General features: G+C 50.2%; 3 protein-coding genes across 9 annotated transcripts in view; 2 read left to right on the top strand and 1 right to left on the bottom strand.

Moving 5' to 3' along the window:
- ppfia2 (PTPRF interacting protein alpha 2) overlaps positions 1 to 6,736 on the top strand; it is a 37,940-nt gene extending 31,204 nt beyond the window's left edge. For 3 of the 5 annotated variants that reach the window (XM_058077149.1, XM_058077150.1, XM_058077152.1), the window contains 12 exons: positions 325 to 406; positions 580 to 780; positions 1,005 to 1,067; positions 1,186 to 1,218; positions 1,288 to 1,463; positions 1,538 to 1,635; positions 1,703 to 1,878; positions 2,180 to 2,248; positions 2,345 to 2,501; positions 2,598 to 2,648; positions 2,933 to 3,026; positions 5,936 to 6,736. In XM_058077149.1, coding sequence (XP_057933132.1) covers positions 325 to 406; positions 580 to 780; positions 1,005 to 1,067; positions 1,186 to 1,218; positions 1,288 to 1,463; positions 1,538 to 1,635; positions 1,703 to 1,878; positions 2,180 to 2,248; positions 2,345 to 2,501; positions 2,598 to 2,648; positions 2,933 to 2,991 — 1,165 coding nt within the window. In that variant the 3' untranslated portion in view covers positions 2,992 to 3,026; positions 5,936 to 6,736. The remainder of the gene's footprint in view (positions 1 to 324; positions 407 to 579; positions 781 to 1,004; positions 1,068 to 1,185; positions 1,219 to 1,287; positions 1,464 to 1,537; positions 1,636 to 1,702; positions 1,879 to 2,179; positions 2,249 to 2,344; positions 2,502 to 2,597; positions 2,649 to 2,932; positions 3,027 to 5,935) is intronic. The other 2 variants (XM_058077151.1, XM_058077153.1) reach the window with 1 other exon arrangement.
- Positions 5,968 to 13,837, bottom strand: acss3 (acyl-CoA synthetase short chain family member 3). Of its 3 annotated transcripts, none has more exons than XM_058077155.1 (16): positions 13,141 to 13,347; positions 12,391 to 12,535; positions 12,137 to 12,325; positions 11,442 to 11,582; positions 11,231 to 11,371; positions 11,073 to 11,153; positions 10,917 to 11,012; positions 10,273 to 10,424; positions 10,100 to 10,203; positions 8,532 to 8,627; positions 8,402 to 8,465; positions 8,164 to 8,245; positions 7,949 to 8,071; positions 7,781 to 7,880; positions 7,534 to 7,709; positions 5,968 to 6,908 (listed from the first exon to the last, which is right to left on the bottom strand). In XM_058077155.1, exons 2-16 carry the CDS (start codon positions 12,511 to 12,513, stop codon positions 6,825 to 6,827), a joined length of 1,752 nt encoding a protein of 583 aa, XP_057933138.1. In that variant the 5' UTR covers positions 12,514 to 12,535; positions 13,141 to 13,347; the 3' UTR covers positions 5,968 to 6,824. The 3 variants fall into 3 exon arrangements, with proteins under 3 accessions (XP_057933138.1, XP_057933139.1, XP_057933137.1); XM_058077156.1 differs by having other exon boundaries at positions 13,137 to 13,347; XM_058077154.1 differs by lacking the exon at positions 13,141 to 13,347 and adding an exon at positions 13,405 to 13,837 and having other exon boundaries at positions 5,972 to 6,908.
- A 3,358-nt stretch (positions 13,838 to 17,195) lies between these two features.
- Positions 17,196 to 25,500, top strand: lin7a (lin-7 homolog A (C. elegans)). The gene is made up of 6 exons (XM_058077994.1): positions 17,196 to 17,283; positions 19,796 to 19,914; positions 20,648 to 20,719; positions 20,812 to 21,021; positions 21,096 to 21,311; positions 24,471 to 25,500. Exons 1-5 carry the CDS (start codon positions 17,196 to 17,198, stop codon positions 21,309 to 21,311), a joined length of 705 nt encoding a protein of 234 aa, XP_057933977.1. The 3' UTR covers positions 24,471 to 25,500.

The following is a 25,500-nucleotide window of genomic DNA, read 5'->3' on the forward strand; positions in this document are numbered from 1 at the left end:
TCTTGGCACTCGTGCGCCCCGGGGCCGAGCGTAGGCGGCTTCCAAGTGGAGCATCTTGAAGACCAGTTGCTGCATTATTCAAAAACTGGCCGAGAGTGGAGCCGTGGGAGGGACTTGAACGCGGACGTCGGCCGAGCGCCGCAGGTGGAGATTAGCAACGAGAACCAAAAGAAGCAGTTGCAGAAATGCGGCGATAAGAAGCCAAAGGTCACGCAGGAAGGAGGCGATAAACGCTCGACCTTTGCGGCTCTGGGCGGAGATGGGGTGTGCTCCTGGGGGAGGAGTCACGTCTGCGTGGTCATTCTGTGCTTGTGTGTCCCTCAGGCATGAACTGCTGGAAGAAGCCAGGAGGAAGGGCTTGCCTTTTGCCCAGTGGGACGGACCCACCGTGGTGGCCTGGCTGGAGGTGAGCTGTCCCTCAAGACATCCGACATGTAGGAGTAGTTTCACTTTAGAGAACTTTAGAGAACGTTCTCCATAGCCGTCCATTGAAGCCCGATGCTCGTCCAATCCGAGTCAGCCATGTAGTGAAGCCTTTATCCTGTCTTTTCCTCCTCTTCTCCTGTTCCCGCGCTCCAGCTGTGGCTGGGAATGCCGGCCTGGTACGTGGCGGCGTGCCGCGCCAACGTCAAGAGCGGCGCCATCATGTCGGCCCTCTCCGACACGGAGATCCAGAGGGAGATCGGCATCAGCAACCCTCTCCACCGCCTCAAGCTCCGCCTGGCCATCCAGGAGATGGTGTCCCTCACCAGCCCGTCGGCGCCGCCCACCTCCAGAACTGTGAGTCCAACCGGGACCCGGGTGCACGTTTGTGTGCGGTGGCGTCACGTGCACTAATTGCATGCTAGCGGTGGTGTGTGTGTCCCGTCGTCCGTCCTTGAAGCCGGGTCCGCGGGCGGTCCCGACCGATGCTTACACTGCTGCTGCTCTTCTTCTCTAACACTGCTTGCGCCTCCTGCTGGACATCGCTACCTTGGCCCGCCGATGCGGCTCCGCCCCTGTAGCCGTCCGGCAACGTATGGGTGACCCACGAGGAGATGGAGACCATGGCCGCCCCTTCCAAAACGGTCAGTGCCCCCACCCAGCAGCGCTTTGCCGCCACCTTTTGTTGCTGGTGTGTTTGTGTGGGAGGATCTTTACCTCCCTGGTATGACTTCATGATCTCATCCTTCCTTGGTGCTTCAGAAGTCCCGGTCTGAGGAGGGGAGCTGGGCCCAGGTAAGAAGACCGCCTCGTGTAGCTCATCTTGCGGCTCATCTTCATCCATCTTTTCCTTCCGCCGCCTAGACGCTGGCTTACGGCGACATGAATCACGAGTGGATCGGGAACGAGTGGCTGCCCAGTCTCGGACTACCTCAGTACCGCAGCTACTTCATGGAGTGCCTGGTGGACGCCCGCATGCTGGACCACCTCACCAAGAAGGACCTGAGGGTGCACCTGAAAATGGTGGACAGCTTCCACAGGTAGCAAAGCTAAGATGGACCCCGACATCGAGTTCTTTCTTCTGGGACTGCCATGCCTTCCATCGCCCCCCCAGAACAAGTTTACAATACGGCATCATGGGCCTGAAGAAGCTCAACTACGACAGGAAGGAGCTGGAGCGGCGGCGAGAGACGAGCCAGCACGAAATGAGAGGTGAGCCCCCGTCCCCACAAAAAAAAAAGAAGCGGTAAACGACGAGACCTTGTGGACCTCCCTGCAGACGTTCTGGTGTGGAGCAACGAGCGTGTGGTCCGATGGGTGCAGAGCATCGGTCTGAGGGACTACGCCAACATCCTGCACGAGAGCGGCGTGCACGGAGCGCTGGTCGCCCTGGACGACAACTTTGACTACAGCAGCCTGGCACTGCTCCTCCAGATCCCCACCCAAAACACTCAGGTACCGTACGGCCATGCCCCCGAGACATTGTTGACTTGATAGACGCGGCATGATGCATTCACTGACCTCTAAAACCGATCCTCGAATGACTCAAATGACCCCTGCTATAATCAGTATAGTAGTCCCTTGCTGGTTGGCACACGGCTCTTGGAGGCCCCCTGGTGTCTGCTGGTGGTATTACTGGTGGATTCCAGGCTGGCATGATAAGGATGCTATTTTAGGAATATCAGCTTGTGGAATATTTACACTGGGAAGCTAGCAAATGCGAGTGAAGCGCTGATAAGCGCCGTGTCGTCATCAGGCCCGGCAGATTCTGGAGCGCGAGTACAATAACCTCCTGGCGCTGGGCACCGACCGCCGGCTGGATGAGGTGAGCGCCGCCTGACCCGACTTTTGCAAGGTGAACATCTCATTTTTAACCTTGTCACCGTGTAACTGCTCCGCCCCGCCTCTCCCCTCGCCGTAGTGCGACGACAAAGACTTCCGGGGTCCGTCGTGGAGGAGGCAGTTCCCGCCGCGGGACGTGCACGGGATCAGCATGATGCCCGGCTCGGCTGAAACGCTCCCAGCCGGCTTCCGCCTCACCACCACGTCCGGTCACTCACGGAGGCTCCCCCCAGACGGTAAGTCGCCCCCGGCGCCCCCGCCCCCGAGGGCGGTCTCAGGCTCTCCAAACGTCTGGCATGCTCCCTGAGACGTCTCTCCTGTCCTCTGCTCAGTCCTCTACGAGGATGACAGTCCCGACGACATGTATGTGGATTGGTTTCAAGGTCAGCTATGCCTCGCCCCCTTACCCCCCCTCTAACGGAGTCCGTCTCGTGAACCCCCACCCCAACCCCTTTCTCACCTCTGTGTGCCGCTTTTGTCTGGCGTTGCAAATTCGAGGGTGCCCCCTAAAATTGCCACTCTCATAGCGTGACGCCACATCAGGTACCAGACTCTGTGGTGCCCCCCCAACCCGCCTTCGCCCCCTGACCGCGGTGACCCCGCCTCTTGACACCACCACCACCGCTCATGTTTCAGCCCACCTTTGTTTCCCTGTCGCCCCATACAGTCGGACCCTCTGCAGTGCAGCGGCTGGACAGCTCCACGGTGAGAACCTACTCGTGCTGAGAGAGAGAGAGGAGGCGGACCTTAAACTGTACACTGTATGTAAGACACAGACCCCGCCCCCACCAACCGCCTTCTAGCTTGCTAGCTAGCTAAGCCTTGCCCGTGCTACTACGCAGTCTTCCTTGCCGCCACGACTCACCTTTCTGGGCGTCCAACAAAAACACAGGCTGGAGAACCAGATCCCATGCATCACAGGGAAGCTCCGGGGAGGAAGAGGAAGTCGAATCCATCCAATCGTACATTTAGTGGCGACATCATCATCATCATCAGTATGCCGAGCTAACGATTTTTACACATTCAGTTAATTTGCATAAAGCATTATCCAATGAGAAACGACATCGGTGGTATCTAAATGGCTTTTAGCTTCTACTAGCTTATAGCTTCTTCTAGCTAATAGCTTCTTCTAGCATCTAGCTTCTTCCAGCTTCTTTTAACTTCTTCTGGCTTCTTCTAGCTTCTAGCCTCATCTAACTTCTTCTAGCATCTAGCTTCTTCTAGCATCTAGCTTCTTCGAGCTTCTAGCTTCTTCAAGCTTCTTCGAGCTTCTTCGAGCTTCTTCGAGCTTCTTCGAGCTTCTTCGAGCTTCTTCGAGCTTCTTCGAGCTTCTAGCTTCTTCTAGCTTCTGGCTTCTTCTGGCTTCTTCTAGCATCTAGCTTCTTCTGGCTTCTTCTAGCATCTAGCTTCTTCTAGCTTCTTCTAGCATCTAGCTTCTTCTAGCTTCTTCGAGCTTCTAGCTTCTTCTAGCATCTAGCTTCTTCGAGCTTCTAGCTTCTTCGAGCTTCTAGCTTCTTCTAGCATCTAGCTTCTTCTAGCATCTAGCTTCTTCTAGCATCTAGCTTCTTCTAGCATCTTCTAGCATCTAGCTTCTTCTAGCTTCTTCTGGCTTCTTCTAGCTTCTAGCTTCATCTAGCTTCTGGCTTCTTATAGCTTCTGGCTTCTTATAGCTTCTGGCTTCTTCTAGCATCTAGCTTCTTCTAGTTCCTAGCTTCTTCTAGCATCTAGCTTCTTCTAGCTTCTTTTAACTTCTTCTGGCTTCTTCTAGCTTCTAGCTTCTTCTGGCTTCTTCTAGCACAGGGGTCAGCAACCCGTGGCTCCAGAGCCGCATGTGGCTCTTCAGCCTCTTTGTTGTGGCTCCCTTTGCAATGCTTGAATATTTTTTAACACCACAGTGGGGAAAAAGCATGTCTTTGTAATGAGTTTTAAAAAATCCAACTTTGTGTGAGTCCATGAATGCATCCTGACTGAGTTCTGACTGGTGATTGGATGAGTACAAGGATGAGCAGACAGGATGCTATTCAATTCTCTCTCACAGGTAAACATTAAGGAAAATACTTTATAAATACTTTTCATACTTTCCCAAAGCTATTTGACAATTCTAAAAAATAAATTAGAGATCATATAAAACAGCGGCATTGGAACTTCAGGTATCAGGTAAGTTTACAGTAATTTACACATATATTTATGTAAGTTTATATTTAATATAATACTAGCAAGAGTACTCCAACTTGTTTTTTTTTTTATCTGAACTACTTTGATAGCCCCAAATTCCCTCCAATTTTGTTTTAAACATACTATGTTTTGCGGCTCCAGGCTATTTTTCTTTAGTGAGCAAGGGGGTGAAATGGCTCTTTTCATAATAAAGGTTGCCGACCCCTGTTCTAGCATCTAGCTTCTTTTAACTTCTTATAGCATCTAGCTTCTTCTGGCTTCTTAGAGCATCTAGCTTCTTCGAGCTTCTAGCTTCTTCTAACTTCTTCTAGTTCCTAGCTTCTTCTAGCTTCTAGCTTCTTCTAGCTTCTGGCTTCTTCTAGCTTCTGGCTTCTTCTAGCTTCTGGCTTCTTCTAGTTTCTAGCTTCTTCTATCTTCTACCTGCTTCTAGTTTGGAGGCATCGCTTGTAGCCACGCCCTCCAGCTGACACGAGGACACATGCTGTCCTCTGCTGGCGTTCGGTGCTCAGTGCACGTGCTCAAAGCTCCAAAGAGTCCTCCCCCATAAGTTCAATGTTTAAGACCAAGACAATTAGCATCCTTAACGAAACACTGCTGTCTAAACACATTTCCTAACCACACGGCTATCACATAAACGTATATAAATATGTATCAATATTCATAAATATAGCCGGCGTTACTTATAGAAGCAGTTTCTGGCAGGAGCGAAAGTATTCCATAACGAATGTGTTCACTATCAAGCCGTGTTCAATAGCCTTCAATTAATTACTGCGTCCACCAGGTGTCGCCATAAAACACCCGCACCAAATTAAAGGCCACACAATTACTACTAATACTACTAAATACTGCTACTGCATGGCGTGGATTGGTAGCTGCCACCAGTTGCAATCAGGGCTTCCTAAACTTGGTTAAAAAAACAGCATAAATTGTACATAAATTAATGCTAAAACACAATAATGAAATATGTGATAATATTTGACTGAACTTTGGTGAGCACAAAAGTTTGGGAAGCCGTGATTTGGGGAATGCTGTGTCAAAAATGTCATGCATGAATCCCAAATGACCAGACATAAATAATCCAATGTCTAACTGTTATTACAGATTATTATTATTATTGCTGTTATCGTACCTGGAAGACGGGGGTGTCCAAAGTGCAGCCCGGGGGCAATTTTAAACAAACCAATATGCAAATTCAACAAGGATGTGATTACATCACCCTACCTCCGCCACAAATAGATCACAGTCCTGTGGGAATTACTTGGTCTGAAGGAGGAATGATCGTGTATTGACCCCGACCCCCTCCCGCAAAGACATTTGGACACCCCTGCTATAAATTCTCATTCTCAACATTTTTATCAACAACCATGTGACGTTATTGTAGTAGTACTTCATAGTAGTATTGCGTCCCGACAATGACGCGTACCAGCCCGGCCACTAGGGGGCACAAGTAAGAGAACCATTTTGGAACTGAAAGTCTTCACCGTGTCCCCTTTAGGCGCAGTTCTGAACGGAGCTGCTGGACGGGCCGAAGCGGTGGGTGGGGGGCGGGGGACAGCTGGGGGCACGCCATTGGGACAACTCGCACTGCCAAGAAGCCCCCCCCATCTCCAAACCTCACCTGCCAGCCCCTCCCCCACTCTGAACGCCGGTGCTAAACTCCACAATCCTGCAGGCTGGCGGCCATTTCTACCTTTTACACGTAAAGCATATGATGTACTGTCTTTTTTTTTTCTTTCTTTTACAAAAGATGATGTAGGTTATCTGTACATGAATATAAATATGACATTTTTTAAATATACGTACACACGTCTATTGTGCAAAGAAATGTTAGTGGACCATAGATAATATAATGCTGCTCTCAGAACACATCGCCCTTCTATTTTTTCATCGTGCTGAGAGGATGTCGCCCTCTAGTGGTCGCTGTGAGCCATGTTTCTTCCGGAGAGAGGACAAGCACAAAACTAACAACCAATGGGAACGCGTTACTCGTCCAGTCCCGCCCTCTCGGAACAACAAACAGGAAGACGGACCGCTTCCGCTCATCGTGTGCGTAGAGTGTTTGTTTGACCCGACAACGTGAGGTGAAAACGCTTGTTGTGACAATTTGGTGTCTTCGACCTCTTTTCCTGTCTTTTTTTTGTTTTTTTTTTTAAAAGATCTTCAATTTGCACGAACATGGAATCATGACATCTTGTGTCTAGATATTTTGGATTTATTTATGACTTCTTGTACTTACATTACGTCGTGGTGAGCAAAAGAAATTAAAAAGGAAAACGACTGAAGAGTGAGATTATTTCATTATTTCAACTAAAGCTTGATTAAAAAAAATAATGCTAACGCCTACACGCGACAGGCTAATATGCTAAAGCCGCTTGGTGATGCGTTCAGGCAACGTGGGGTCTCAGAGCTTTCTCCACCAGCGTCTCAACGTCCTTGAAGACGTCAGGGTCCTCGATGGTGGGCGTGATCTGTGTTGGGGGGGTGATTAATCACGTGATTTGTATGTCAACATAGCAGCTGTTTTGTTTTGTTATGCAAGCATCACTTAAGAGCTGTATGCTCTGCTTATATAGACAATCTTTGACTTGTGGTTTTCTAGTCACTCTTCACTAACTGGGGATGCTCTTGTCAAATAGGATCTTTGACTAGTGTGTTTTTTTTTTTTTTAGTACGCCCTGAAAAAGAGGATGATTTTGTCATTTAAATAATCTTCGATTACGGGGATGACTTTGTTGTATAAAGGATCTTTGATTAGTCTTTCTGTAGTCATCTTAAAAACTGGCCATGATGTTCTCTTACATATGATCTTTGATCAGTGTTGTCGTAGACCCTTTTGTCATATAAAAGGTTCTTGGACTGGGATTTTTTATTTTGTCATATAAAGGATCTTTGGCTGTTTTTTGTCATGGGTCCTCAAAAACGTCAGGAATAATCTTTGGTATTTTTCTAGTTGACAATACTGAAGGATGTTGCAGGCCCTTAGAATGGGATGATGGTGTCGTATAAAGGATCTTTGACCAGTCACTCCTTAATCACGTGGGACGCGGTTGTCATCTAAAAAAGGATCTTTGACCAGCGTTTCATATCTCGTACCTTATACGGTTTGCCATTGACCAGGTTGGCCAGCGAGGAGCGCGGGATCTTTCCGGAACGTGTCTTGGGAAGCCCGTGGACGAACAGCACGTTCCTGAAGGCGGCCACGGGTCCCACGTTGTCCCTCACCAGCTGGACCATCTCCTTGGCGATCTCCTCCCGACCCTGTCTCACTCCTGGAGGACCAGAACGAGACCCAGTGAGCGGGTTCTGCTTCCTTTCCGGGACCGCCTTGCCGCATCCTTACCGTTTTTCAGCACACACAAGGCCAGGGGGACGTGTCCCTTCAGCGCGTCCTCCAGGCCCACCACGGCGCAGTCGGCCACCGCCGGGTGCTGCAACACCGACTGCACACACACCCCCACCACCCCCTGTGAGACAAAAACACTTTTTTTGCCGCAAGCATCCTTCCTACCTCCTCCAAGGCTCCGGCGGACAACCTGTGGCCGGCCACGTTGATGACATCATCAGACCTGGACATGATGTAGAGGAAACCCTCGTCGTCAACATAACCGGCATCCATGGTGTCGTAGAAGCCCTGATGAACACAAACACATGCGTTCACCACCGCCTGCAGTTCCTTGTCTTCCCACCGTAGGGCGCCATATCAACAGACTCGAGCAAACAAACCGGGAATCTGCTGAAGTAGATCTCCTTGAAAAGCTGCGAGTTCTGCCACAAGGAGGCGGCAGCACCGGGGGGCAACGGCAGTCTGTCACAAAGACAAAGACATACGGCAGGAAGCCGGAGAAACAGCCTGAAAGCGCTTTTCATAATAAAAGTCCTCTCGCTTGTCAAAGCATCTTCCTGCTGCAAAATGTTGACTGAATCGCAGATAGCGCCATCGAGTGGGGGTGATGAGGCGTACCTGACGACGATATTCCCCAGCGTTCCCGGCTTCACCTGTCCCATGTGCTCGTCAATGACCGACACTGCAGGAGATGGAGATCTTTAGAGCGGCTGATGGCGGAGGAGGCTGATGTCAACGCAGGTCCTACCATTGTATCCCGGGACGGGTTTGCCTGCCTGCCCCGCGGGGGGCGTCAGCGAGTTCCCCAGGCCGACACACGTGGACGTGATGGGAGAGCCCGTCTCTGGTAAGAGGAATGGAACAGATACGGTAAGCGCCATCTTCAACACGCTTCTTCTACGTGTTTTCATTGTTTACATTGGAATGACTTCTTCTGATTAGCATGTATACCACAACAGGAGCGACTGAACCAACGTCATCTGGTCACATGACCGGCTCCTTCCCACGGAGATCTTCAAATGCTGACATGTATGCCACAGAACCAATGTTGCAACGTAGCTAAGCAGCAAACCGCCGAGTCGGGAATTGATCTTCACGCCAGCATGCAGAGCTGGACCAAGCTGGTTCCTCTCTGTGACACCGGTTCCCCAAAGAATGCTCACAGCGTGGATGGAAACCTTGCTGGAGGTACATTCATCACTCGCCTCTTTTATCCATTTGTGTATCTTTATAATGCAGACAAATAGGAAAGCTGTGTGTCTTCATGCCACATGTAAATAAGAAGTCAGCTGTCAATCACTGACTTGATTTGCTTCCACGCTTGGACTAGCATACCATAGATGGCATTAGCCGTCATGACGCTAGCATGGAGCCGTCATGACGCTAGCATGGTGGCTAATGCCATTGATGGCATTAGCAGTCATGACGCTAGCATGACGACGGTGCAGGTGAATGGTGGAAAGATCAAGATGAAGACGTGGAGGCATTCTCCTGTTTATGGAAGACCACCACCCCTACCGGCTGGAAGCACGCGCTTGTTACCAGGCAACACCGGTGACCCCCCCCACCCCCCCTCCCACCCCCCCAGCCTGCTCCTGAAATAGCACAGGGATTAATATCAGGCTGGAAATGGCAGACGGCGTGCAGCACATCAACGTCTCCGTAGCGCCCACGCCCGCCGTCAGATGTTTACCAACCTCTTCTTCACCTCATCCTCATCCTCTACTTCCTCTACTACTACCATGACGCCGCAAACGGTTTCCCACTGCCACGCCCACTCCAATGGGTTGGAGGACTGCTGGTGTGTCGCTAGCTGCCAACCCAACTTTGTAGGAGCTGATAATAACGATGAATTGGGGGGGATGAAAACGGGCGATGACAACGGGCCATGACAAGGGGCGATGATGACGGGCGATGACAAGGGGCAATGATAAGGGGGCATGCTAACGGACGAGGATAACGGGCGATGACGACGGGCGATGATAAGGGGGGATGACAACGGGCGATGATAAGGAGGGATGCTAACGGGCGAGGATAACGTGCGATGACAACAGCCGATGATAAGGGGCGACGACAAGGGGCGGTGAAAACGGGCGGTGAAAAGTAGTTCAAGATATCTGCCAACGCTAAGTAGCATTAGCATTTTAGCCTTAGGTTTTCTGCAGCATGGGTCCCGTCTAACGTGGTGGGACAAGGCTCTTAGCAACCCCCTCCCTGTATGTGTGGCGGCGTGGAGATACGGGTGATCAGGCCGGGATGGACGGTCCACTGCAAGGACGGGCAGGCCAGTCCGGGTCCCGCTAGACCTTTCCTTACCAGTCTGCCACCAGTGATCCAGTACGGGGACCCTGAAGCTCCTCTTGGCCCACTCCAGCGTCTCCACGTCACAGCGCTCTCCCGCCAGGAATAAAGACCTCAGTCTGGAAGGACACGCCCTGTCAATCACTCCACCCAAGGTGGGAGTCAAAGGTCACGCTCGCTCGGCATACTTGGGCAGGGGATACGTGGCCGCGCTCTCGGCCCGGGGGTCCTGCTGGCGAATGGCTCGGATGGCGGTGGGCGCGGTGAACATGCCGGCCGCTTGGTGCTCAGACAGGACTCGGAAGAAGGCGCCGGCGTCCGGCGTCCCAACGGGCTTGCCCTGCGGGCGAAACACGACCTCATCATTGTGTGCCGCACGCGGACGGGCGTTTGTTCCCATTCTCTTTCAGGGGGCGTCAACATTCACCCCGGCTCTCCTTCCAGGGAGCGCTAGCGGAATACCAAGCAGCTCCGACTGTCCGTTCCACTCGGGATCACCGCTAGACTTTGTGGGGGGGGGTTGGCACCAGGAGACGGACTATTAAAGTGGGATGCATGAATAGAGCCCAAGAGGTACACCCCCCCCCCGGGACCTTTCTGGTGTATGTTGGCTAGCAGTTAGCATGGAGGCTGGGGTGTCCTTACTTTTGCCTGCTGTGGCCCAGCAAGGTGCGCTGTATTCGGGTTTGATGCCACCGAGGTCTCTGGCTAAAACCGTTTGCGGTCGAATGAGGTTTTCTGTGCCCTCCATGGGTCGTACCCCCCTTCCCACCCCCACGGGGGCGGGTTTGGTGCGACTAGCATGCGGTCGGGGGATGGTGATCGGATCTACCTCGTAGAGGATGGTGGTGTTCCCGTGGAGGAGAGGAGCGTAGCAGATGTAGGAGTGGCCCACCACCCAGCCCAGGTCTGACGCCGCCCACCAAACCTGCAACATGTGATCGTACATCAACATGTCATCCTGTCACAGGTCACAAAAAACCTTCACCTCCCCGGGCCTGAGTCCGTAAACATTGGACATGGTCCACTTGAGCATCACGGCACACCCCCCGGTGTCTCTCACCACCCCCTGCGGTGTAACAAAAAAAATAGCAAAACATGTAAATAAGCTCATTAGCGACGCTAACTATCACATGCTAACGTCACCTTGGGCGTTCCGGTGGTGCCTGACGTGTAGAGGATGTACAGAGGATGGCTGGAGGCCACGGGAACGCAATCGTGGGGCCGAGCGGCGGCCATTTCCTCGTCCCAGTCCAGAGCCAGGTCCCCGCTTATGGACGCTCGCTCCTGTGAGGACAAAGACAGGAGGCGTGGCTTCATGCGGCGTGCGGACTGAGCCTGCGTTGCTCAGCCTCACCGTCTCCGTCTCGTCTCTGCGGTAGATGAGCACGCTGGAGGGTCGGTGGGAGCTCAGCTGCAACGCCTTCTCCACCAGGGGGACGTAGGCCACGCGGCGGCCCGGCTCCACGCCGAACGTGGCGGTGATGATCATTTTAGGCTGGAGGAACAGGCCGCCATATTAGATGCTTGGGAAAAAGACAAAAAAAAACTTCTTCCGGGTTGGATGGAGTTTGGATTCACTAAATTATTGCTTTTCACGTTTCCGATATTATTAATATTTTAGATATTTTCACATTTAATATAATAAAAATATTATTTTTTCCCAGGCTTCAGATGCAAACCTTTCCTTTCACTCTAACGCTTAGATTCCGGTTGCGTCAGGGCGTGGAATCTTGACAGCTGTGGACTTTACCCTATGGTGTTGCCTTCAGGGAGCGTGGGCAGTACAAGAATTGAACTGAGCGGTATGTTGTTGTACATGAACGATGAACGCTAATCTTGAATACGTCAATTTGTCATTTACAGATTGTATTTCTTCAAGTACAAAACGTTTGGCCCCGATACGGCTCCATGGAAAAAACTACAAAAATGGCAGTTTGTTGAGCTGCTGTAAATAAATCGTCATCATCGCCCCCTCGCTCATCTCAGCCCTGCCCCCATCACCGGCCGCCCACGCCGCCATGTCCCGGATGAAAAGAGCAAGTGTCTCACCTTGGCGTGATTGATGCGCACGGAAAGCTCTCTGGATGCAAAGCCGCCAAAAATGAGGCTGTGCGGGGCGCCGATGCGGGCGCACGCCAACATGGCGTACACGGCCTGGGGCACCATGGGCATGTAGATGACCACCATGTCGCCTTTACGGACGCCGTTCTTCGTCAGGACGCCAGCTAGCCGCGACACCTGTAACAACACGCAGGAGAAACAATGTTTGGGTGGAGGGCAAACCGACTAACGGTGTTAAGGACCTGCTCCTGGAGTTCCCCGTAGGTGATGCTCCGCTTGCTTCCTGTCACCGGGCTGTCGTAAACAATGGCCGCCTGACCTCCACGGCCCCCCTCGACGTGGCGATCCACGGCGTTGTAGCACATGTTCAGCTTGCCGCCAACAAACCTGGCAGGAAAACACATCACAGCAGCCGCTTTTAAGTTGGCTAAAACACAGAACACAGTCATGTTTGCAGCCTGGTTGAATAATTATGTTGATTATATCTGAAAGAAGTAAAAAAAAATATTGAGTACTTTATGAGAAGAGTATTAAAAGCTAAGCTTTACACTTTTCACCTTCGTTCACTCAAAATTCAATTCAAAAGCAGAAGTTAGGCCTTAAACGTCAGACTAGTAGCAATAATAAGCAGCTAGCTTAGTTACGCTAGCTAGCTTAGTTAAGCTAACTGCTTGGCATGCTAGCAGCTAACGAGCCAAATTCTTCTTTTAGAGGCACACTTGTACAAATGAGATAATATTTGCTATAATATTTGCGGTCAAACACGGTAAATATTGAGAAATGAGAAATATATATTTCTTGTTATTACTGACATGCTAAGCTAGCTGCTTGGCATGCTAGCAGCTAACGAGCCACTTCGTTTAAAGGCACACTTGTACAAATGAGATAATATTTGCGGTCAAACACGGTAAATTAACAAATATTGAGAAATGAGAAATATATCATATTTCTTGTTGTCATTACTGACATGTTTGTGTTTATTACTCACGTACTTTTGTAGATTGTTCAGCCAAAACAAGATCGAAAATCAACTTTTCTTTTGGTTGTTTTTCTGATCCCTTTTTTTCACCACGTGATGTTTGTTTATGTTTTTGTATGCATAACTGAGATAAACAAAGCGTGACTGAAAATGTCAAGTTTAAAGAACACCAAATGATGACATTTCGGGAGCACACAAGCAACTTGTTGTTTTGCAGAGTGGTGCGTTTACGTCCCGCTTCCTCGCGTTGGATTTCCCGCTATCCTCCCAAACCTACCACTGTGGGAACACAGGGTCCTCCACTTGCAGCGTTTTGCTCCACGGTTCGAACCAGCGGATGTCCTCGCCCGCTTCTGCCCAGTACTGGGCGGGCTGGTCCCGGGCGAAGGCGAAAGCTCGGCGGTACTCCGCCTGGCGTGCATCGTCCACGCAGCCTCGCCTCGCCGCAACCCGGCGTAACTCGCCACGTCGGTGTCCGCAAACATTCCACGCTTGCCGCCCGAGGCTGCTCGTGCAGAGTACACGTTGGATGTGCGCGTGCATCGCTGCCGCCAAACTTTCGCTGAGTTTTTGCAACTTCCTGTGACGTCAGGGGGCACCTGAAGGGAGCGCGTGCATCCTTAGGAATGTGAACTGTGGCCTTGTTAGCATTCAGGGTCTGCGTCCTGCCAAGCCCACCCGGTCTTCGGAGGCTCCTCCTCCAGCCTTGAACCGGCCTTTTTCAGTTCCGCACACTTCCTGGTTGTGTCACGTGGTCTCATGTTTACCCTGACGCCCCTACAGAATATCAGCCGTTAATCGCGAGTTAAGTAATAAGTGGTAGTATAATAGTACAATTGTAGTAGTAGTAGTAGTAGTAATATAACCAAAGTGAAGGCGATAATTGACATTATAGAAGCAAAGTTATGAAGTTATTCAATGGGGATTTTACAGGAGAGAGAAGAAGTCAAGTCAAAGTCAACTTTATTGGCAAATACATGCTCGACAAATAGCATACATGAAAGTTCAGACCTCTCGGACCACCGGCCCAGCAATTAATAAATATAATTATAATAACTAAAGACTACCTTCAATACTACAATTAACAATATCAACAGAATAAACAGTATATGAAACAGTAGTGCAAATGAGCATGGGTAAAGTGAAGGCGGTGGGGGGGGCAGCGGAGGGGGGGCAAAGCGGGGAGGGAGTTCAGCATCCTGACTGCCTTGTGGAAGAAACTGTCCTTGAGCCTGCTGGTTTTGGCCCCGAGACTCTGTAGTCTCCCTGATCCTATCCATCCTGGTCACTCCCAATGAGAACCTCAGCATCCTCATCTCTGTTACCTCCAGTTCTGCTTCCTGTCTCTAGACCAAACATGGCTGGTCTCACCACGGTTTTGTATACCTTTCCTTTTAGCTGGAACTCTTCTATCACATCACGCCTGACACTTTCCACCTTCAGTATCTCTTCTCCCCGTAACCTCACTCTTCCACTTGGGTCCCTCTCATTCCCACACATATACTCCGTCTGCGGCTAATCTTCATTCCTCTCCTTTCCAGGGCAAACCTTCACTCTGCTAGCAAAAAAAAAAAAAAAACAGCTTCACACTAATCCTGCTTCCTGACTCTGTAGCTCCGCCCACGTGGATGGCGGCCTAATCTCTGGTTAAGACCTTGTCAAGTTCACATCTGCATGCAAAGCCGCCACGCTGGAAATACGGCAAGTGTCAGAAAAGTACAACTGGTCTTTTTACTGGGAAGCCTGGGAATGTGTTCCATGCATGCTGAGGTTAACCCGGCGCTGCAGTACCATCTTTCACCCAGCAGAGGAAGCTGTGGTAAAATATACATATATGTATTTTGCATTCAACCAAAAGAAGAAGGCAAATGTTCTTCTACTGCTGTCCCCTTTCCTGCCATATGACCCTGTCCTTTCTCTGTGGTGTGAGGCAGCCCTGAGTAAACGGAGGCCACATCTTTCTGTGAAATCTGCCAAGCAACAAGGCGGCAATGACGTGTTATCACGCTCGTTGTTGTTGCCACAGCTAGCTAGCTACAAGTATCAAGGAGAAGTACTGCAGATCGTATTATACGGTCAAAGCATTGCTGATGTTGGAAATCAGAACTACTGATATGGACGTCTCTTCCTCCATTAGAGGCAGCAGATGGGACATCAATGGAGACATGAGGGATTAAGCCCAAAGAGCTTAAGTTGATTGCAATCAAGCCATGGATGGATGGATGGGTGGATGGATGGATGGATGGACTGAGTGGATGGATAGATGGATGGATGACTATATGGATGGATGGGTGGATGGATATATGGATGGATGGATGACTATATGGATGGATGGGTGGATGGATGGATGGATGGGTGGGTGGATGAATGGATGGAGGATGGGTGGATGGATGGATGATGGATGAATGGATATATGGATGGATGACTATATGGATGGATGGGTGGATGGATGGATGGATGGATGGATGACTATATGGATGGATGGGTGGATGGATGGATGGGTGGGTGGATGAATGGATGGAGGATGGGTGGATGGATGGATGGATGGATGGATGGATGATGGATGAATGGATATATGGATGGGTGGAGGATGGGTGGTTTAATGGATATATGGATGGATATATGGATGGATATATGGATGGATGGATGGATGGATGGATGGATGGATGGGTGGGTGGATGGATGGATATATGGATGGATGGATGAATGGGTGGGTGGATGGATGGATGGATGGAGAAATTGATATATGGATGGATGGAGGATGGGTGGTTGGATGGATATATGGATGGATGGATGAATAGATGGATGGATGGATGGATGGCTGGATGGATGGAGGATGGGTGGATATATGGATGGATATATGGATGGATGGTTGGATATATGGATGGATGGGCGGACGGATGAATGGATGGACGGCCATACGGACAGACATACGGATGGACGGATAGACAGACGGATAGATGGATGGCGGGACGTACGGTTGGACGGATAGACAGATGGATAGATGGATGGCGGGACGTACGGATGGACGGATAGACAGACGGATAGACGGATACGTAGATGGATGGATTATGTATGACTTAAGCTTCTACACGTGCCGCCACAGAAGCGTGCATGTGATGTGCATGCAGGCGGGGCATGTGACAGAGTAGAGAGGCGGGTTCCTATCATGATTGATTTATGCCCCCCCCCTCATAAAATCACAACCATGTGACTAGGATCAAAGGGGCAGGAAGTCATGAAGGGACATCTGTCTGAGGTGACGTCTGGGACAAAAAGTCATATTTCATATTGCTTGTACTGATAATTAAATCTAGAAACATTTTTAAATTTGTTATGTTTTTTTCTCTGTAACCTAAATTTTTATTCATTCATTCATTCATTCATTTTCTACTGCTTTTCCTCACGAGGGTCGCGGGGGGTGCTGGAGCCTATCCCAGCTGTCTTCGGGCGTAAGGCGGGGTACACCCTGGACTGGTCGCCAGCCAATCACAGCTAAATTTTTATGTAAAAATAAATTATAAAAATATTAAAATATGCATACATATATATATATATACATATAGTATATTAAGGCAGGGGTGTCCAAGGTATGGCCCACAGCCCACATCTTGTTTTTTATTGACCCGTGGCACGTTGTAGAAATAAAAGAATAGCAAAAATAGGAAAAAAATGTGGAAAGAGAAACTAAATTTTAAATGATAATAATATATAATATAATAATAATGATAATAATATATATATATATATATATATATATATATATATATATATATATATATATATATATATATATATATATATATATATATATATATATATATATATATATATATATATATATAATATGAATGATAGAATAATAGCATTATATTCAAAATCAATTCCCAAATGTAATTTAAGCATCGTTTGTAAATCTATCACAATTTTTATGGACATAAATTATATGAAAAAATGTAATTACAAGTGATTAATGCTTGATTTGGGTGATTGTGTATTATTAAATGTGTATTATTAGTAGTATTTAAAGGGGGCATGTGTGTGCGTGTGTGTGCGTGTGCGTGCGTGATGCTGCACCCTCCCCCCAGTGCTGGTAGTCTCCAGTCAACAGCAGTCATGGCGACGGTGCTCCAACAGCCGCTCACCCTGGATCGAGGTAAAGACGCATTTCTTCACCGTTTTCACCTTTTACCGCCTCGGCCGTTTCGGGACGAGATGTCGTCACGTCGTTCCGCCGTCAGGGGGGGGGGGGGGGCGGGGGTCTGCACGCGTCGTGCTTGCGTCCGGTCTACATACAGACGGTGCACTGTGTTGCGTTCACGTCCGGCATCATTTTTTGGTATCGCGGCTCATCTCTGTGCTCATTATGTAACCTCCACGGCCATGTCACCCCCCAACCCCCCCTCGCCCCTAGCCCCTCCAAATCGCAGGCACGTCAGGCACGTCAGGCAACTTTCATATTCCTGGTAGTAGTACTACTGCGGTACTCTTTGTAGTACTGTAGCCTGTACCAAGGAATGAGGTTGTTATCCTTTCTAGTACCTCCTTCCGTACATGCCAGGATCCAACCACTAGGTACTGCCATCGGAAAAGTACATGATGAAAAGTACATGCCACAGTCATGAATATCCAATCCGGAATGAGCATTCCCGGTTTTGAGTGACGGGGGCGCGCGTCCACGTGGAGAGCATACTCAAATGTGATGTTGGGAGAGGAGATCCCATGGTTTTTAGTCTCGTTCTAAACATCTATAGTACCACATTCTGACGCCGGGAAATATCATATCGACTTCGCCTCCGGGAAAAAGGTGGGAAAAACATATTTTTCCCATGATGCATGCAAGAGCTACAACGTGCAGCAACTAGCAGAGGGTGAAAGTGCTGCTGTGCACATCAAAACAAAAGGAATCACAGAGTGACGGAGTGAGGTTCCAACTCGTGTACGGCCTTGACTGCCAGGCTTTTTATGCAGCATGTGACCATCCACATCTGGAACCAGCAGAGGGCAGCATTGAGGGAATGGAGTTCCATCCAGTTAGCAGCCTTGGCTCCCTGGAAAAAGGAGAATGAAGCTGTCTTTTGTCATTGGAGCGTTGATGTTAGCTCTGAGTCTCAGGTCATTGAAATGTCGATGTTAGCGCTGAGCCTCATGCCATTGGAGCGTTGATGTTAGCTCTGAGTCTGAGGTCATTGAAACATTGACGTTAGCTCTGAGTCTCAGGTCATGAAACATTGATGTTAGCTCTGAGTTTCAGGTCATTGAAATGTCGATGTTAGCTCTGAGCCTCATGCCATTGGAGCGTTGATGTTAGCTCTGAGTCTGAGGTCATTGAAACATTGATGTTAGCTCTGAGTCTCAGGTCATGAAACATTGATGTTAGCTCTGAGTTTCAGGTCATTGAAACGTTGATGTTAGATCTAAGTCTCGGGTCACTGGAACACTGATGTTAGCTCTGAGTCTCAGGTCACTGGCACACCAATGGCTCTGAGCCTCATGCCATTGGAGCGTTGATGTTAGCTCTGAGTCTGAGGTCATTGAAACATTGACGTTAGCTCTGAGTCTCAGGTCATGAAACATTGATGTTAGCTCTGAGTTTCAGGTCATTGAAACGTTGATGTTAGATCTAAGTCTCAAGTCACTGGAACACTGATGTTAGCTCTGAGTCTCAGGTCACTGGAACACCAATATTAGCTCTGAGCCTCATGCCATTGGAGCATTGACGTGAGCTCTGAGTCTCAGGTCATTGAAACGTTGATGTTAGCTCTGAGCCTCATGCCATTGGAGCATTGATGTTAGCTCTGAGACTCAGGTCATTGAAACGTTGATGTTAGCTCTGAGCCTCATGCCATTGGAGCATTGATGTTAGCGCTGAGCCTCATGCCATTGGAGCATTGACGTTAGCTCTGAGTCTCAAGTCATTGAAACATTGATGTTAGCGCTGAGTCTCAGGTCATTGAAACATTGATGTTAGCGCTGAGTCTCAGGTCATTGAAACACTGATGTTAGCTCTGAGTCTCAGGTCATTGAAACACTGATGTTAGCGCTGAGTCTCAGGTCATTGAAACACTGATGTTAGCTCTGAGTCTCAGGTCATTGAAACACTGATGTTAGCGCTGAGTCTCAGGTCATTGAAACACTGATGTTAGCTTTGAGTCTCAGGTCACTGGAACCATAGAACCTGTAACCAAACATAGGGACGCGTCCTGCGGGGCCGAGCAGGAAATGGAGCTTTGCCACTGGACCAATCAATAGGATCCATGCTGGCTTGCCGTGAAACAGGCTGTGGATTTTTTATTTCATTGGCTTTCACATCGCCTGAGGTCGAACATGAGGGGCGGGTCTAAATGTGGGTCACATGATGTTGGATGCCGTGTAAAGCCACACGCTGCTTTGCAACACCAATGTTGAACAGACACATGTACAAATGAAACACGAGTTGTTCAAGAAGGGAGCCTTGTGGTACACCGCAGCAGCCATATTTGTGTTCCTTTTCTCTGAGGTATTATAGCACACACCACCTTTTGTGTGTTTTGTGGGCCAACTAGCCTTGCTCGTACGTCCATGGAGCTTTCCTCCTCTCCTCCCACCTCCTCCAGGTCATTGCAGATATGTTTTGGTGGTCTGTAGCGAGACTTCCAAGCGTGACGTCTGTTCTGCTCCCCCGCCAGATGTTGCCCGAGCCATCGAGCTGCTGGAGAAGCTGCAGGAGTCGGGCGAGGTTCCGGGCCACAAGCTGCAGTCCCTGAAGAAAGTGCTGCAGAGCGAGTTCTGCACGGCCATCAGAGAGGTGAGGAGCGCTTGATCAGAGCTAACATTGATGCTGGTCTGAGTTTCAGGTCATTGAAACGTTGATGTTAGCTCTGAGCCTCAGGTCATTGAAGCATTGACGTGAGTTCTGAGTCTCAGGTCACTTGAACACTGATGTTAGCTCTGAGTCTCAGGTCATTGAAACATTGATGTTAGCTCTGAGTCTCAGGTCACTGGAACCATAGAACCTGGAACCATACATTGACGTGAGTTCTGAGTCTCAGGTCACTTGAACACTGATGTTAGCTCTGAGTCTCAGGTCATTGAAACATTGATGTTAGCTCTGAGTCTCAGGTCATTGAAATGTTGATGTTAGCTCTGAGTCTCAGGTCACTGGAACCATAGAACCTGGAACCATACATTGATGTTAGCTCTGAGCCTCATGCCATTGGAGCGTTGATGTTAGCTCAGAGTCTCAAGTCATTGAAACGTTGATGTTAGCTCTGAGTCTCAGGTCATGAAACATTGATGTTAACTCTGAGTTTCAGGTCGTTGAAACGTTGATGTTAGCTCTGAGCCTCATGCCATTGGAGCGTTGATGTTAGCTCTGAGCCTCATGCCATTGGGGCGTTGATGTTAACTCTGAGTTTCAGGTCATTGAAACGTTGATGTTAGCTCTGAGTCTCAGGTCATTGAAGCATTGATGTTAGTTCTGAGTCTCATGCTTGTGAGGAAATGTTGGTGGAGAAATGTGTGGTCCCCCCCCCCCCCAGGTGTACCAGTACATGCATGAAACCATCAGCGTCAACGGCTGCCCGGAGTACCAGGCCCGCGCCACCGCCAAGGTAAGGTAACGTTAACAAGGTAACGTTTAAACTTGTGAAGTCGGCCAAAATGTTTCCGCCAACCCGAAGCTGACGAGCTTCCTTGCGTGCAGGCCACCGTGGCCGCCTTCGCCGCCAGCGAGGGCCACTCTCACCCGCGGGTGGTGGAGCTTCCCAAGACGGAGGAAGGCCTGGGCTTCAACGTGATGGGCGGCAAGGAGCAGAACTCTCCCATCTACATCTCCCGCATCATTCCCGGCGGGGTGGCGGAACGTCACGGCGGCCTCAAGCGGGGCGACCAGCTGCTGTCCGTCAACGGGGTGGTACGTCCACTTATAAGACCGAAGTTAAAGGTACATGGTTGCTTCAGAAGGACTTTCCCTTCTTTCTCGCTCAGAGCGTGGAGGGCGAGCACCACGAGAAGGCGGTGGAGCTCCTGAAGGCGGCCAAGGACAGCGTCAAGCTGGTGGTCCGCTACACGCCCAAGGTGCTGGAGGAGATGGAGGCCCGCTTCGAGAAGCTGCGCACGGCCCGCCGGCGCCAGCAGCAGCAGCTCCTCATGCAGCAGCAGCAGCAGCAGAACCTGTCCAGCCAGCAGAACCACATGTCGTAGGTGAGACGGGGGGGCGGGGTTGATGGAGTATTATTGAATGGTGTCGGGAGGCGGGGCCTAAGGTGTGGGGAGTGGTGGCTTCTTTTTTTTTTTTTTTTTTTTTTTTTTTTTTTTTTTTTTTTTTTTTTTTTTTTTTTTTTTTTTTTTTTTTGTCCCGTCCAGCCATTGGGGCAGATAGTATTGTTGATCTAAATGCCCTTACATGCTAGACAGATTTGCTCTGTGTCAGGAAAGGTGTTGGCTACAACTTCCCTGTACCATGAAATTTTATTTGCCGTTATTTGATGTCTTTGTTATGCCATTTGGGACGACCGGACCGGAGCAAGAAGAAGAACAGAAAAGAAGAAGAGAGAAGAGAAAGGTGGGGTCGGGGAGGGGGGGGGGGCAGTAGAGGGAGAGACAAAAACAGCAGCAACAAGAATTCCCAAAACAACAACAGTGACAAACAGAACAGTTAAATGTCAATGATGGCTAAGGGTCACACTGGAGATGATATCAGTGAAATGAAACAGTCCAACTTACCAGTAGCAATAGTAACAATGAGGACATGACCCATGATAGTAAACACAATTGCAACCATACAGTTACAGTAATTAAAATCTCATTGCTTGACATCATTATTACTGTAATAATAGCATACCAATACTATATAAACATCAGGGATAAGAGAGTAGATTGTATAAAGAAGCACCCATGTGCTGTGAGTGCCCATATGGAGGTGTGTTGTGTATGTGAATGCGAGTGTGTGAATGTGTAATTGTCACTGAGAATGACAAAAGGAGAGAGACTGCCTTCTACCACCCAGCAAACCCCGCCCCGCGCAGCCAGGTCAAGCCCCCACCGCCAGAGATCCTCCGGCCCCGTGGGTGTGGGCAAAGCCAGGGCCGACTCCCCAAGACCCGCCCCCGAAGCAACTCCCCGAAGAGACCAGCAAGAGGGCATGGAGGAGCAATCCCAACCGGCAACAGGGCGCCAGCAGGCCGGAGGAGAGCCTCACCCCCGAGACCAGCGGGAGACCATACCCTACTAGGGCAGAAGGGCATCGAAGGCCACACACCCGTGGGCACAGGGGCGCCCCTGCCGGCCGGAAGGGAGCCCGTCCACGGCCGGAGGCACCGCCTCCCGCCCCCCACACACCCCCAGGAAGCAGAACCCGGCCCGCCCCAGGTAACCCCAGGCCCGACCACCGACATAGGACCGCCCCGGCCAGGACAGAAGAGGCCCGGGCACACTGCCCCATGGAGGACCGGGCGGTTGAGATGGAACACCCTACACCAGACCCCCGCAGAGCCCCCCCCCCCGTATATCTACATGGCCATATACCCACATACACATCCACACATATACATATATATATACATATATATATAATTATAATAAAACTAATCATTAATTATCTAAGTATTTAAAACAATAAATACATAAAATAAACTCAGACACATGCACACCCCATCCACTCAATACACACACATGCTGTGGACGTCCCCGGGTGGGGCGTCCGGGGCATCACAGGGTGGGGGACCCAGGGGTCCCAGACCCACAACCAGGCCCCGAGCCCAGGGAGGTACGGACCGCCAAGGCATAGCACCCCCAGACTCCCCTCGACCACGGCATCAGGGCTACTGCAGTGTGGCAGACAAAGGAGCGGGCGAGGGGAGGAGGCCCGCACATGAGCAAGCGGAGGGGGCGAGCAGGCGAGTGGTGAGGCGCTCCACTGCGCCGGCCGACATCCACCGGGCAGCTCACCCCCGTGAGGGAGAGCCATAGCTCCAAGTCACGGGGAGGCCACGCACCAGAGCCGAGGAGTTAAGACCAGCGCAAGGCCCCCGAAGGACCCCACCATCCACCGGGAGGGCCAGCCCCCCCCGCCCCCAGAACCAGCAGCGCTCCGCCCACGTACCGGAGAACCATCCCCGACGAGCCCTAAGGCAAGACTGGGGATGGGCAAAGACAGGGACAGCGATGCGGCAGAGCATAGGACCAGTGGCAGCAGACACCCAAACGCCCGAAAGAGCACCGCCCCCCCAGCAGGCCCCACCCCGAGGAGCATGCTCCCCATCCCCACACGCCACCCCGGCCCCCGTACCCACGAGCAGGATCAGGTCCCCTCCCAACACACAGCCCGGTCCCGCAGCAGCCACCACAGCGCAACAACCCCAAGCCACCACCGTAGACTTCAGGCCACCAGCAGCGCGGACCCCACTGCCTGGAGGCCGGTGAACGCCCCCCCAAGGGCACGTTGGCGCCCGCGACCCAGGACAGATCCAGGGAGGTAGCGCCAACCATGACACCAGGGCAAGCCCCGGCGTCAGCTGGTTCCAGCGGGACCCCCAGGAAGGCCAGGCAGACCAGACCAAAATATCCTGCAGCCCAGGGCACCCCGAGCGAGCCGCCAAGCCCCAGCAGCCAGCGGGCCAATCGCGGGGGTAGGCAGTAGGCTCTCCGGTCCAGCCCGCTACACCTGTGTGTGTGAAGATGGTATTGTGTAGATAGTGCAATTAAAAATAGGCCTGTCCCATAGGGCTGACCTATGTGTGTGGTGTATGTGTATGTGTGTGTGTGTGTGTGGAAGGAAGCTGAGCAATGGTGGCTTCTTCCTGTCAACACCTGGACAACCTTGAGCTTCTCCACCAACCCGTCGCTAAGGATTTTAAATCCAGGTTTGTTGTACAGTTTTTTGTTGAGATTATCGAGTTTGACTCACACTTGGAATTCCAAGAACCGAAAACCGTAGACCAGTTGACTTCGAAACTACGTCCCTAAGACCGATTCTATCCAGTCTTCACGATGAAGGACACAGCTAGCAGCCAATGAGATTGGCCATGCTAGATGATGGGTGGGGTTTAGGAGTCCAACCCCGATTGGCTGAGTCCGGCCTCCCTATGGAGGAAACTCCGTAGGAGGTATCCACAGCCTGAGGGGAGGAGCATAAATCCATAGCTAATTTGAGATCCCGGTCTTCCGACTTCCGAGAAATCCTGCCGATCCGCCTGTCAACCTCAGTCTCCAGGTAGGCCTGGTAGACTAGGGAGATAGTGGATCTGGGAGAACCAGTCCTCCGGTTGGCTTCAGGCGCGTCACCCTTACTTTGGATGCCATCCCGTCAGGAAGTCGCTGCTCTGAGCCTGTTCTTCTCTTCTTCTCGTTGACGTCCACCAGGTCGGTGCAGAAGAAGAAAAAGTGAAGCAGGACGTGACGGTTTGGATCTTTCGGTGCTGAAGATCCCAAAGCTCCGTCATCGAGTTGAAGGACCTTCCCTTCCGGCGTTCCCCAGCAAAAAAAAAAAAAAACGCCAGTGTTTGTCCTGATGAATTTGGTGCTTTTGGGCGGTCCTTTTTGACCTTTTCTACTTCCTTCTCTGCTCATCTGGTGTTTCTTTCTTTCTTCTGTTCCTGGTGGTGGTCTATGGAGCAGAAGATGCGACATTGTAGCAAAGGATGAAGGTTGCTAGCAATAAACACACGCACGCTTCATTGGTGACACCGCGGTCATCCCGAAATGTCTCCGTTATAGGAAAAATGTATTCTTTTCTTTTCTTTTCCGTTTGATTTTCCATGTTTGAGCCTCTTGTGGTTATCGTGGAATATCGTGGAATACTGCTAGACGACACACGCAGAATGTCAACCCAGATCCTATCAGAGCTTTATTATATATTCCACTTTTATTGCTCCTTCTGTGTTGACAGATGATGGTGATTGTGCTACAGCGTTTTTGTGTTCCGACAATCATTGTGAGCGCTGGTGAAGATGTGGAATGTTTTATCCGATTTGCTTTTCCCGCCTTGTGAGGATATATCGCTTTTACAGATGATTTATTCAAGCGTTTGATTGTGTTTTTGTGCTTTGTTTTCATTTTCGCTTCTGACCTTTCACCTCTTCTTTCCGTCCGGTGACCAAAAGGCATGAGAAGTAATCCCATCCTTTAGTTCCTCCCTTCCTGTTTCGAGTGCGACATGTGCCACACTGCCAGATTTGTACCCGTCGCGATATATTTGTCCCTCAAACATGACAACCTATCATTTTCTATCTTCAGTCACAGGTACTGTCTTATTTGGCTTTTTGGCGATGGCGGTACCGTGCTTTGTGGATTTAGAAAAAAAACATATTGTTAATATGCAATTGTTATACATATTATATTTGTATAAATAAATAAATCTATGTGCTTGTGAAAAGTGAAAGCTGAAGCTTAT

This window comes from Doryrhamphus excisus, chromosome 7, assembly GCF_030265055.1.
Source record: "Doryrhamphus excisus isolate RoL2022-K1 chromosome 7, RoL_Dexc_1.0, whole genome shotgun sequence".
NCBI lineage: Eukaryota > Metazoa > Chordata > Actinopteri > Syngnathiformes > Syngnathidae > Doryrhamphus > Doryrhamphus excisus.

Bases quoted from the DNA above. Each gene is read 5' to 3' on its own strand.
- acss3 (XM_058077154.1), bottom strand. From the start codon at position 13,670: ATGCACGCGCACATCCAACGTGTACTCTGCACGAGCAGCCTCGGGCGG. The intron at 11,372-11,441 runs GTGAGGCTGAGC...TTGTCCTCACAG, and splicing joins GCAGAGACGAGACGGAGACG to GAGCGAGCGTCCATAAGCGG. The intron at 8,072-8,163 runs GTTTGTTTGCTC...TGTGTTCATCAG, and splicing joins TCTACTTCAGCAGATTCCCG to GGCTTCTACGACACCATGGA.
- lin7a (XM_058077994.1), top strand. From the start codon at position 17,196: ATGCTGCACCCTCCCCCCAGTGCTGGTAGTCTCCAGTCAACAGCAGTC. The intron at 19,915-20,647 runs GTGAGGAGCGCT...CCCCCCCCCCAG, and splicing joins TCTGCACGGCCATCAGAGAG to GTGTACCAGTACATGCATGA. The intron at 21,022-21,095 runs GTACGTCCACTT...TTTCTCGCTCAG, and splicing joins TGCTGTCCGTCAACGGGGTG to AGCGTGGAGGGCGAGCACCA.